Raw genomic sequence first — 12,018 nt, 5'->3', positions numbered from 1 at the left:
GCGCGACTGAGATAGAAACTCCCAGCAAAACTTGACGTGACAGCTTCCTCATCTACTGGTCTGCTTACACCTCCATAGCTCTACATACACAGAAAAGCAGTACAGAACTACCGTGGCATTCCACATATAGAGGAAGTAGAAAAACCATTATCGCTAGAGAGGAATACATCCCCCGCGAAAACATAGACATAGAAGGATAGAAAGGGTAATAATCTTCGCTCATATGGTTAAAAATAATAACAAGGGCTGTGTCTTGGTCTTGACTTCGGGTGCAAGGCCAAGATCGAAAGCACAAGGGGGAAATAAAAAGCAAGGGATGCAAAAGATGAAAAGATGCGAACCGCCTTTATCGCCCATGGAGTAGAAACTGAGAAGAACCCATAAGAGGACAAGGAACGGATGAAGAATGTGATGAAGGGAATGGAAAAATTGGGTATCGTATCAGTCATGGGCAGGCACATTGATATAGTCGTCGTCACTGATGCCCGTTGCATGCATCAATCCAGTCATTTGCCCTTCGTCTTCGTCCAATTCTTCGTCATCATCGTACATGGTGGCCTCTTCTTGGTGTTGCTGTGGTTTTTGGTTGAGATGATCGCGGAGCCGAGTGACGCCGTCGCCACTGAAGACGCAGAATACGTCTCTTTGTTGCTGCGTAAATTCTGGTGGCGCCTCTCGGCAGAAGGCTGTGAGTTCTGGTTCCAGGAAGGATTGCACACCAGTCAAACTGAGGTGGGTAAGGCGGGGACAGTTATTAATCAGAGGTCGGATTCCCTGCATCATGTTAGAACTAGGCAATATAGAACGCGGAGCCCAAAATACTTACTTCCATGCTCAAGCTGACACAGTAACTGAGATGCACACGCTCCAAGTTGCTAACGGATGGGTGGCCACTTCTTGGGGGGTTTGCCAAACTCAAGATGCTGAGATCAGTGATAGCTTGGCATTTAACCAAACCGATACGGCGGAGCTTGGGGAGAGTAGCCAATTGCTGCACACTCTGATCTGTCAGCCGGTTGCAGCATGCCAAATCAATGTAGCGAATTCGGTTGCAAGACTTGATCAGTTGAATGACGGCGGCATCCGATATATTAGAGCAATGGCCCAGATGGACATAGTGTAGGTTCTTTCCCAGTTTGCAGATTGCAAGTACTGCACGGTCCGTGATGAAACGGCACTTGGCCAAAACCAGGTTTCGAAGACGAGGAGCGGCATTCACAATGCGCTCGACGGCATCATCCTTGACATTTTCACACGCTGTTAGGTCCAGGATGCGTAGACTGTCAAATGTCAGGTGTTCTGGCAGATGCAAAAAGGCGGAGTCGTCGATCTCGATGCAGTGAGCGAGGCGTAACTCTCGAAGGTGTCGTAGCGTGGTGATTAATGACGTTACTGATGGGCTTGTCACAAGTTTGCAGTCATGTAAGTCAATCTCCAGAATAGCTGGACAATTCTCGGCGAAGGACATGATCGACCGATCTGTGACGTGTACAACGCCATTAAGTTTTACCTACAGATCGGGTTAGTATAGGCAAAAAAGGCTAAAGGCAAATTCACTCCAAAGAAGGCCACATACCCTTTTGATTTGACGACAGTTTTGCGAGACAACAAGCAATGAGTCGTCCGTAACCTTTGCGCACCCAGTAATGTTGAGACCCTGTAAGCGCGGACAGTTCCTTGAGACCGCATATAATGTATGGTCGGTCAAGTATTGCAAGTCCGATACATCCAGCGCTTGCAAGTGTCGATTCCCATCTACCAAATCCGACACGCCTTTATCAGTGAGTTTCGAGCAGTTCGTCAACGTCAGGCGCTCAATGCGCTTGCATTGGGCGAACGGGACGACTGTGCCATCGCTGACGTCCGCCATCAAAGCAGACAAATTAAGTCGCTTTATGAGGTCGGCATATGTAAAGAGACTATCTGGCTTGCCAACAGACGAGGCCACGCTCTTCAGGTTATCCCAGTTATTGCAGGATGGCCGATGCCAGAGTATCCCGACGCAGTTGGCAGCCCAGTTCCGACATACCTGCATGCAGGCCAGCATATCTTTGGGTAGGGCCAATTTTGAGAAGATCGCGATCAAGATCTCGGGTGGGAGGCGACCGATCGGTGGCACCGAGACCGATCGAGAGCTCTGCACGTGAACCTCGCGGAAGTTTGCTACGCCGATCGAGGATTGTGAATCGTTGGCCTGGGCCATGAAAAAGTCGGTGTCATCGTCGGCGGCACGTTCCGGAGAGGTAGAGGAGGAGGTTTCGGAGGGGGCTTCACTCGATTGACGAGCAGAGGTTCTCTGGCGAGGCATTTTGGCAGCCGGCGAAGAATCAACACTTGACCAATTTGACTTTCGTTTCGGGTCTTCGCAAGGCCGAAGTCTCATTACTTCCAAGGATTATATCTGCATGGGCGATGGAGGAGGAGATCGGGCAGCTGACGATTGGGGTAGGCGCGGGTGAAGCTGAACTTGGTGGAGAGAGGGCGGCGGAGGTTCGAGGTATCTGACCCGAAGAGCCGGTCACTGGAGTCTGCGCCAGGGAACAAAGAGGCACTGAATGTTGGGAGCGCTGAGTCTTTTTGTTCTTGGTTGTTCTTCCAGTGAAAGTGCCGGATATATCGCGTTCTCGGATGCGGATGTGACGGGCGGAAGGCGAAGTGAGCTGAGCGCTTAAGTCAAGGCTAGCGATGACGGGTGCCCGTAGGACTTTGACGGGAGAAGGTGAAGGTGGAAGAGAGATTATTGCATGTACATTCGCAACCGACCGCAAGACCCCCAGGAGCGAAGGGGGTGTTGAAGGGCGAATGTGTGAAGGGATCAAGGCGGCAATGGAGGGGGGATGAGGCAATGGCGGTCTCACAGGCGCGGCCAAGGGACTTGCTTATCGACGTGATAAGATGGAGAGTACCTTAGTACTAGTAGTATTAGTAACCTGGGTTGAACCTTCGTAGAGAAACAAAGAGAAAGTTCCAAGTCAGCCCTGGTTCAAGGTGAAGAACTTGAAGAGGCAGTGTTCTGATCACCCGGGTTATTCCTTTGTTCCTTCTCGAGAGCGCTTCAACTACTGATGCGGTCCCGTGGGTCTGAGGCTGGTCTGGTGAGCCCCACCATCTACTACTGAGTAATTTACTAGTAGTATACTCCGTACAAGTAACTTGAACTCGAATATAATAGTCATCATGAGCGACGTGCATATATGATATTGGTATTGGTTGATCTTGACCTTGTCTCTCCTTGTGTACACAATATTCATGGATGACACTGGAAACCCCACTACTACTACTACTACTACTACTACTACTACTACTACTACTATTACTAATTCCCAGATACATGTCTACTAGTATATTCAATGCACCCTCTAATCTACTAATTACATAGATGCCTACACATTCACACTCCGATTAGGCCCTTTCACCCATTCCCGAAGCACATTCTTTCGAATCTTGCCCGTACTGGTCTTGGGCAACTCAGGAACCACCTCAACCTCACGCGGGATCATGAACTTGCTGATCCCGCTCACATTCCGAGCCCAGTCAATGACGTCTTTGCCTTCCAGCTGTTGGCCTTGCTTGACTGTGACAAATGCCTTGGGTCGCTCGCCCCAGTGGCTGTCAGGAACAGACACCACGCCCGCTTCGAGAATGTCGGGGTGAGTGGCCAACATTGACTCCAGCGCCACGGAGGATATATTTTCGCCACCTAGCAATTTTGAATTAGTCAACATTTTCAAATTCGAAACGCATTCATCAGCATCGGCCTATACTAATAGGCCTTCCCTAAGCGACTCACCGCTAATGATTATATCCTTGGCCCGATCGAGAATCTGGATCGCTCCATCTGGGTGCCAGACAGCCAGGTCTCCCGAGTGCAGCACCTCGCCCGCGAAGAGCTTCCGGGTTGCATCAGGGTCCTTGAAGTAGCCCCGAGCACAGATGTTGCCGACAAATACAATCTCTCCGATCTCCTGGCCATTCTTCTCTACGTCCGTGACGGTGCCTTCCGGGACCTCGGTCTTAATCACCCGCACGGGAAGGCTCGTGATGAAGCCATGGCCTTGCCGGGCCATATTTTGATACTTCTCTTTCAGTGGGATCTGGTCCCACTGAGGCAGATAGTATCCTTTGGTAATGGGTCCGTAGGTCTCGGTCAAACCATAGACATGGACCGGATGGAGGTTCAGGTCAGTCATTTGCTCAAAGAGGTGTGGGGTCGGTGGGCTAGCAGCGACTGTCACACGGACAGGTTCGGGCAGTTTTTCGGCCTCCTTGGCGTTGCAGAGGAGAGTGTTGACGGTTGGTGCTGCGTTGAAATGGGTAATGTGCTCTTCCTTGAGCATTTTCCAGATCTGAGGATAATCGATCTTGCGTAGACAGTAATGCGTGCCACGAACGGCGGTAACTGCCCAAGGGAATGTCCATCCTATAAAATTGGTTAGCATCGTAACACCCATAGAATATATTCTTATCCCATGAAAAGTTTAAACGCTTAAAACGAATGCACGAACCCATAGCATGGAACATCGGCAGCGTCCAGAGATATCCGGCACGGCCACGATGATAATTCAAGCCCGATTCGATCACGTTACCCAAAGCTGCAAGGTAACAACCCCGATGGGTGTACTCAACTCCCTTCGGACGGGCAGTAGTTCCACTGGTATATGCAAGCGCGATGAGGGAATCTTCATCAGCAGCCTGGCTTTCAAGCGCCTCCCAACCCAGCGCTCCCAATTCCTGATCATGCTTCAAGCCCTCAAGAACAGCGTCGTCAAATGGCCCAGTCAGCTGGCCCTCAGTAACATCAGTATCAGTATCGATAATGAACGGAATATTAGGATGGTCCGCGCGGTAGGCTTCAAGCAGCGGCTCAAATTCTTGATCCACGATAATGACATCTACATCGCCGTGGTCGAAGATGTAGGCGATATCTTCCTTCTTGAGACGGTAGTTAACGGCTATATAGCCGGCGTTAGTACATGTAGAAGAGGAAATTGGGGAAATAATTCCTTCTCCAATGAGGATAGGGAGTTCTCACCGACGTTGATTGCCCCTGCAGCAGCAATGCCAAAGATCGACTCCAGAAATGCCGGGGTATTTGGGCACAAGATGCCAACTCGCTTGAATCCATGTTTCTTCAAATAATAGGCTAAGCCACGAGCGCGATCTGCGAGCTCACTGTAGGATCTGCGGAGGACCTTGTTGTTGGCAGTGATGTGGTAGACAGCTTCCGCCTGCGGGACGTTCCTCCTTGGTTAGACCCAGGGATGAAATGAGATTTGGTGAGATCTCCACGCTTACCTCTGGCTCAATGGCAGCTGCACGAGGTAGAAAGAATGTCGGAGATAGCGTATGCCGATTAATTCGGTGCTCGAATGGGGCGGGTGTTGAGAAATGGCCGAGTAAATTCGACAGCCGGGACTTGACGCCGGACATGGTACGTGGGGAGAGCGGATGATCGACGTAGGAACAGGGTATCGAAAGGGTTGGGTCACACGATTTAAATATATGCAAATGATAAATCTGTCACAGAAACAATCCGTGATATTTCAAGGGGTACGGTGGAGTATAGTAAAGAAGAAGTTTTGGGGATTGGAGAAATGCGGGGAAGACGACTCGGGGGGGTCTCTCGTTTCCCCGGTTAATAATTAACCTAGGTTATGGCGGACATCGGGCGGATCACGGGCGGAACTGGCACTGGGGCATCGGGAACAGCACAAATCAGCGGAGACTTCAAGAACCATGAAATACTTCCCTTCATCCGACTCGATGATCTATTCTTGTTCTGAAATTTTAAAATTGGAAAGTTATACTTTTGAGGGCCCGTGGAGAGTCGAGGACATGGACACTCCGAAGTCAACTGAGTTGGACCGAGACACCGCCAGCCCATTTCTATATAGTAATTCCGGTGACGATCTGTTTGAGACCTTGATTTTTGCATAGGGGGAAATCAAAAGGAATCATACGATACTATTCTAGGCAAACACTGGTCTGCTGGGGAGGAGGAAGACTAGTCAAAAAAGGATTGACTGCATCATCATAAGATCATGTTGAACTCTTGAAAATTGTTTTGGATTAAACCGCCACGGCGCGAGACAAACAGCCAGCTATTTTGAACAACCTTTCATCCCGCGACTCCGTTTTTCTGCTTTTTGAAAATATCCGAAGCCACCTAGGATCTCCGCCGTCCCCGGCCACCCATGTCCGTCACAACCGACCAAGGTCGTGGTATTCATGAAGCGGCTAGGGAATAGGAGAGAAACCGGGGGCCATGGAAATAAAGGTCGATCGGCTTGCCGTTCAATTCGCTGAAACAAAACCGTCCGCGATCCCAACCCAGACCCTTCGTCACTTCACATCAACCAGCCGAACTTTATCAGGTATCTAGTAGCCGTACTCAGCAAGCTGGGACTTGGTCTTGCTGTTAACGTTCGCACTCTGCTCCGCCTTGGCGAGGCCACGGCGAGCGGCCTTCTTGCGCTCGTAGTAAGCCTTGCTCTTAACCTTCCGACGCTCCTCGAGACTGTGAACATGCATGTTAGTATTCTGTAATTTCTGGGTGATTCAAAGTATCTGCTCAATCCGAGCAGATGAAATGATACGTACCGGGAGACGACGTCCTGGTACTTCCAGCCAACCTCGTGGCTGAGACGACCGACAGTGCAGAACTTGCGGCCGGGGCGGAGGCGCAGGATGCGCAGAGCCTGGGGAACGACAACGCGCTTCTTCTTGTCGTAGGGAGGGGGGACACCCTCGAAGACCTTGAGGCGCTCGAGAGCGGCGGCACCACGGGCGGTCTTGTGGGGAATCATGCCGCGGACAGCCTTGTAGAAGATACGGGAAGGAGCGCGGAAGTGGAAGGGACCACCGCGAGTGGGGTTGAAACGGGTCATCTTGCGGAGGTAGGCGTGGTACTTGACTGTTGGTCGAGAAAAGGCGAAGGTCAGTATTCAGTACTTCGTTGGATGTTGTACTTTTCCAAGTCTTCAATGTGGCGTCCACGATATGCAACTCCAAATGTTCCTCCTTTTGTAGTCGTTTTGCCATTGTGCAATATCGTGTTCTGCCGCCGAAGAAATGGAAAGGTCGGATTGGGGGGATGTGTGAACGTACGCTTCGCGCGGAAGAACTCGCCGGAGATGTTGAGGGCCTCACATCTCACAACGACGATCTTCTGACCGTTAAGCAGCTGCTTGGCAACAGTGCTGGCCAGGCGACCCAGGAGGTGTCCCTTGCCGTCGATGACGACCTATATCAAAGCGATTCAAGTTAGCGATTTGCCATCTCGATAAGAAGCGAAGCGAAGCGAAGAGATTCGATGTTGAAGATTTGAAGATTGGAGGATTGGTGGTCGGGGGGTTTGCAAAAACGATCGGAATGTTGAACGCACCACGTTCTCAAAGCTGGACATCCTGCTCTGTCACCGTGTGAAAGTTGGGTTGAGTGGTTGTCGGCGGTTGTTGTCGTTGGAGTCAAGTCAACGCACACAACGAAGTCGGATGGATCGCAGGCGAAGTGGCTAAGCGAGTCCCGAAAGAGCCTACTGTGTGTGGATTAGTCGTGAGGGCCGCAGCCCTAAGCATGACCAATGAGAATGGGAATCGTCTGACCGCCCTGCCGGACTTGGCGGATTATATCAGCACTTTCCAAATGTGTGGTGGGTGGGTCGTGCCTTCCCACCATCTCAGTTTAGGGCAATCCGTTAGGGCTGCAATCATCTACTCGTACTGTATGTACTGTTCTAGAAGGCATCCAGGACACAGTGTGGAATGGAGTGGTGGTGGTGGTGGTGGTAGAGCAGCAGTATATACATGGGTGGTAACTAGTGGTAAAGCAGATATACCTACATCTCAATTAGAATGACAGCCAACTTGAAATTCCTAACTTCTTCCCTACACTTCCTAACCCTTTAGATTCCTTCTACTCGGATCCTTAGATCCTCGAGATCCGGGGACTTAGTGCCTGATCCCTAGGGTTCCATCAACTTATCAACCTGATCAAAGACTGGGTCCGATGACTAATCTCTACCATCGACCTTGACATGTTTTCTCCCTTACTCTCTTGGGTTTCCAACGCGCTTCCCTTGCAAACATCAACGCCTTATGAGTTCCAACTCCGCCCATTCGTCCAATCTCGCTGCAATGCCACCAGATATTACGAGAAAATCTGCATAGCCGTGATCACAATCCTTGAATATCCAACTTTCTGCTCAATCAAGAACCTGAGGGCCTAGACTGAGAACTAAACAACCCAGAGCCAGGCGTCGCAAAACACGTTCCGTTTGCGTCTCCGATACCCATGGCTACACACCTTCTGAAGCAGGCTTCAAACTGCCGGCGGGCGATGTACTCATACACGCGGGCGATTTGACTAACAATGGAAGCATGTCCGAGCTCCGCAGGACGATGGATTGGATCTCCAAGGCCGATTTTGAAATTAAAATCATTGTGGCGGGTCAGTTCATTTTCCCGTTCTTCGACGATACCCAATGGTTGTTCAGTTCGAAGCTGGTGAACTGAAGACCCACATACACACCCTATATATGCACATATATACACAGGATAATGTCTGCCGGGTGGTGCTTTCCTATCTCGGCTGCCGCTGCTTTTATGAGGACTCAGGCTCAGAAGTAAATGTCAACACGGGCTCATGCTCAGTGCTTGCGTACCCCCGAAGGCTTTCACGTTCAATCAGCGTTTGTTTAGCATCCTTCTGGTTATTCCTAAATCAGTATAGCGCAGAGGGTTATTTAGTCTGTGAACAACTTACTAGTTAGCGATTTGGATGGACATAAACATCACTAATCATGGCGGATATACGGCATCTCCTTTCTCCGGGTATTTACCAATCCTGTTGCTCCGACAGGGTTGACAATAGGACGACGAGGTGGAAGGGACTTTAATAATCCCCTTTCTATACAGAAGCGCAGTGCGTCCAGATATTCGCCCGTGCCGAGATCAATCGAAGCATATGACGGCCTTGAGCTATCCATTTCGGTTCACCTCGGGCTAAAGGTTGGAAAAGGACTTTGCAGGGAACAATGATACATTTCATATACACATGTACATAGCTCGACTTGATACATATACATAATGTGTCGCACGCTATCACTTTACAGTTAACCAGCCGTGCTGAACAGCAAGGCCATTACACAACAATCACGGATAGTTTCGCTTGCGACCAGCCATCTCCACGATCAGAGCTTCTCGACAAAGTCCTCACATCTCTTCTCGTCGCCCGCATATCCACCGTTCTCAATCTCCATCTTTTCGATTTCGGCATTGAAGTGAGCCATGCGCTTGGCAAATTCCTCTTCCTCGTCCCACACGAAGGGGCTCTTGCTGGCGAACAGGAAGTCGATCTGCTCCAGCGTGCGGCCGGCAGTCTCGGGGAAAAAACAGTAGATGATGGGGATGTAGGCGAACATGGCGGCACCGAAGACGTAGAAGGTCTGAGAAAAAGAAGTCAGAAATGGAAAATATGGGAAAGGAAAGATATGACTAACCTTCTCCTGGATGCCGGCAAACATGACCGGGACGAGCAACGACCCAGCGCCGTAGCCGACCGCCCAACCCGCAACACCAAAGGCGTTACCCTTGGCGCGCAGCCATGTCGGGAAGATCTCGGTCGGATAAATGAAAGGAATCATCAGCCATGAGGAGCTGAAGACAACTACGTATAGGAAGACCATGGCGGCGGCTCCGGTTCCGTACTGTTCAGCCTTGTCGGGGTTGTTGATGGCTCCACGGTTCAGACCACCACTTGAGGAAAGTCAGCAGGATCAACGTCAGGATGAAATGGGATTGTACTCACATGGCAAAGAGGATAATACTCAAAACGACCGCTCCCCAGTAGAGGGTCCGGCGACGACCAACTCGGTCCAAGGTCAAAGCAGCGATACCAGTTCCCAGAATACCGCAGGTCATACACAAAGCAGTCAGCCAGTTGGACTTGAAATCATCAAAGCCAGCAGTGCGATAGATGTTTCCCGAGTAGATGACCACCGCCGCTATACCCGTGCCATATTGCATCAGAACTTGGAGCCAGAAGGCCAGCTGGATACGACGTCCAATGTGAATATCTCCCGATCCAATGCCCAGGAACATTTTGATGTAGCTGGAGCTCTGTGACTCATGTTCCATCTGCACGACGGCGACGATCTCGCGAACTTCTTTCTGCACCTTCGGGTGGTCGCGGTCGCCATCTCCACGGAGCTTGGTGATAATCTCGAATGCCTCCTCGTTGCGTCCGACCTTGACGAGCCATCGAGGCGATTCGGGAATGAGCAGGGTGCCGATGACGAGGAAGAAAATTGGTATCAGTTGGCAGGCAAAGCAGAAGCGCCATCGAAAAGCGCCATCGGCGTAATCGGTAAAGGAGGTAGCGAAGCCAATCCAGGAAGACAAGGCAATGCCTCCAAAGTTGGCGAGGAAAGTCAGGGCGATCATTTGACCCCGATGGGATGCTGGAGCCAGCTCTGCGGTCCACGAGGGAGCAATGACGATGATGAAAGAGACACCAATACCCGCGACAACACGGGCGCAGAGCATATGGGTGAGGTTCACGGCACTAGCCTGCAGGATAGCTCCCATAAAGCACCAGACACAGGCCATCCAAATACCCTTAATACGTCCGTAGGCGTCGGAGAAACTACCGGCCCAGAAGGCGCCGCAGAGAGCACCGAAATAGTACATGGCAGCGATGCCACCCTGCAGAGAGGGCTTGATGACTTTTCCATGCTCATCGGCGAAGCCCATACGATGCTGCAGTTGTGATCTTCGATTAGTTGGCGATTCCGACTCTGGGGATAATGGCCCAGGAGGATTGCGGTACATACTCCATATTCTGGGGCGACATTGACAGCGCCCATGACACCCTGACTCATGCCCTCATAGGAAATGGCCACGGCAGAGACTGCTGTAATTAACCTGAGAAGTTTAGGTCCAGGGACCGTCTTCCAGAGACCTCGCTGGATCATGATGAGTAAACTTGAATGAGGAACAGAAGAAAGTAGTCAAAGGCAGATTTGGAATGACTATATAATGGGGAGACACTAAGACTCTGACTCGGAGAGTCAACCCCAGATAATTGATAGAAAAAGTAATGGAGCATAGTTGTATCAGGAAGATATGGGGATGTTTATAGATGACGAGTGATTTCCTTCTATTGGTTGTGAGATGTAGGGTATGGGGGTGTGGGGTGGGGGAAGGGCAAACCCCGCGGGGAGAAGATCACGAGAAGTTGGGGCTCTACTAATATGGTTTTCTTGGTTCTTGCTCGACTCGGATGACCGGGATCACTCTAAACTCAAAACCTCGGGGCCCCTTTCCATATCCGTCTCCCTCTCCGCCACAATATATCCCCATATCCCCGAGTTTTCTTCCCACTTTCCCTCTCTCCACACCTCCTCGACCCGAGTATCTCCTGGCTTATTCTCGTCTCGATATTTCTTTTTCGAGACAGACTTACTCCGCTCCTACCGTTCCATTTCTACAGACCTCGCGGATTTCGTCACAGCTTTCGGCACAACATTCGACATGGGAAAGCTTCGCTCAAAAGATGGATGGTCAGTCATTCCCGCCATAATTCCCCACATTACACGAGCTGCACATTTCCGCTGTTGATAATCGGAAGGGAAGGTGACTGGTCCACATCTATATCTGGTGTCTTAGAACGGTCGTTGGGAAGGTTTCTAAGCCGAACCATTGACTGTGTGACCACTGATGAAGAATTGTCCAGGCTTCTTCCTTGTGAATTTTGCTGAGTTTCATCACAGCCTAACTTGCCGGAAGAGGCATGTCAAATGTATACCCTTGAACTGTTCAAGATAAGTTGAATGCAACGACTTACCCGAAAACAGGCGACCAAGTCAAGCCGATCTGTTCGCAATGCCAGAAAAAGAACCGGCCATGTCTTCGAGAAGAACCACCCAAGAGCATCAGGATCAAGCCTTATCAAGTACGAAAGGCCAGGGAAGCCCCCAAGGATGCTCCTGGCTATGACCATGATAAAATATCTCACCTT

The 12,018-nt window shown here is 50.5% G+C and overlaps 4 protein-coding genes across 4 annotated transcripts; all 4 read right to left on the bottom strand.

The window, feature by feature from the left end:
• Positions 1-441: 441 nt before the first annotated feature.
• On the bottom strand, positions 442-2,308 carry N7481_010958 (putative ubiquitin ligase complex F-box protein GRR1; the record flags this gene model as incomplete). Its single annotated transcript, XM_057270177.1, has 3 exons — positions 442-774; positions 827-1,510; positions 1,577-2,308. 3 exons carry the CDS (start codon positions 2,306-2,308, stop codon positions 442-444), a joined length of 1,749 nt encoding a protein of 582 aa, XP_057117351.1.
• A 1,075-nt stretch (positions 2,309-3,383) lies between these two features.
• Positions 3,384-5,430, bottom strand: N7481_010957 (putative AMP-binding domain protein; the record flags this gene model as incomplete). The annotated part of the gene is made up of 5 exons (XM_057270176.1): positions 3,384-3,700; positions 3,791-4,420; positions 4,506-4,952; positions 5,033-5,228; positions 5,296-5,430. 5 exons carry the CDS (start codon positions 5,428-5,430, stop codon positions 3,384-3,386), a joined length of 1,725 nt encoding a protein of 574 aa, XP_057117350.1.
• Positions 5,431-6,378: 948 nt separating this feature from the next.
• On the bottom strand, positions 6,379-7,405 carry N7481_010956 (60S ribosomal protein uL13; the record flags this gene model as incomplete). Its single annotated transcript, XM_057270175.1, has 4 exons — positions 6,379-6,517; positions 6,601-6,913; positions 7,108-7,243; positions 7,385-7,405. 4 exons carry the CDS (start codon positions 7,403-7,405, stop codon positions 6,379-6,381), a joined length of 609 nt encoding a protein of 202 aa, XP_057117349.1.
• Positions 7,406-9,190: 1,785 nt separating this feature from the next.
• On the bottom strand, positions 9,191-10,972 carry N7481_010955 (putative MFS monosaccharide transporter; the record flags this gene model as incomplete). Its single annotated transcript, XM_057270174.1, has 4 exons — positions 9,191-9,445; positions 9,500-9,755; positions 9,808-10,793; positions 10,832-10,972. The coding sequence occupies 4 exons, from the start codon at positions 10,970-10,972 to the stop codon at positions 9,191-9,193; spliced, it is 1,638 nt and encodes a 545-aa protein (XP_057117348.1).
• Positions 10,973-12,018: the final 1,046 nt, after the last annotated feature.

The sequence above is a fragment of the Penicillium waksmanii genome, assembly GCF_028829765.1.
Source record: "Penicillium waksmanii strain IBT 27052 chromosome Unknown utg000009l:1.0-4314994.0:1.0-4318279.0, whole genome shotgun sequence".
Classification (NCBI taxonomy): Eukaryota; Fungi; Ascomycota; class Eurotiomycetes; order Eurotiales; family Aspergillaceae; genus Penicillium; species Penicillium waksmanii.
Note: the sequence above shows the minus strand (reverse complement) of the source record. Positions and strands in the feature narration are given on the sequence as shown.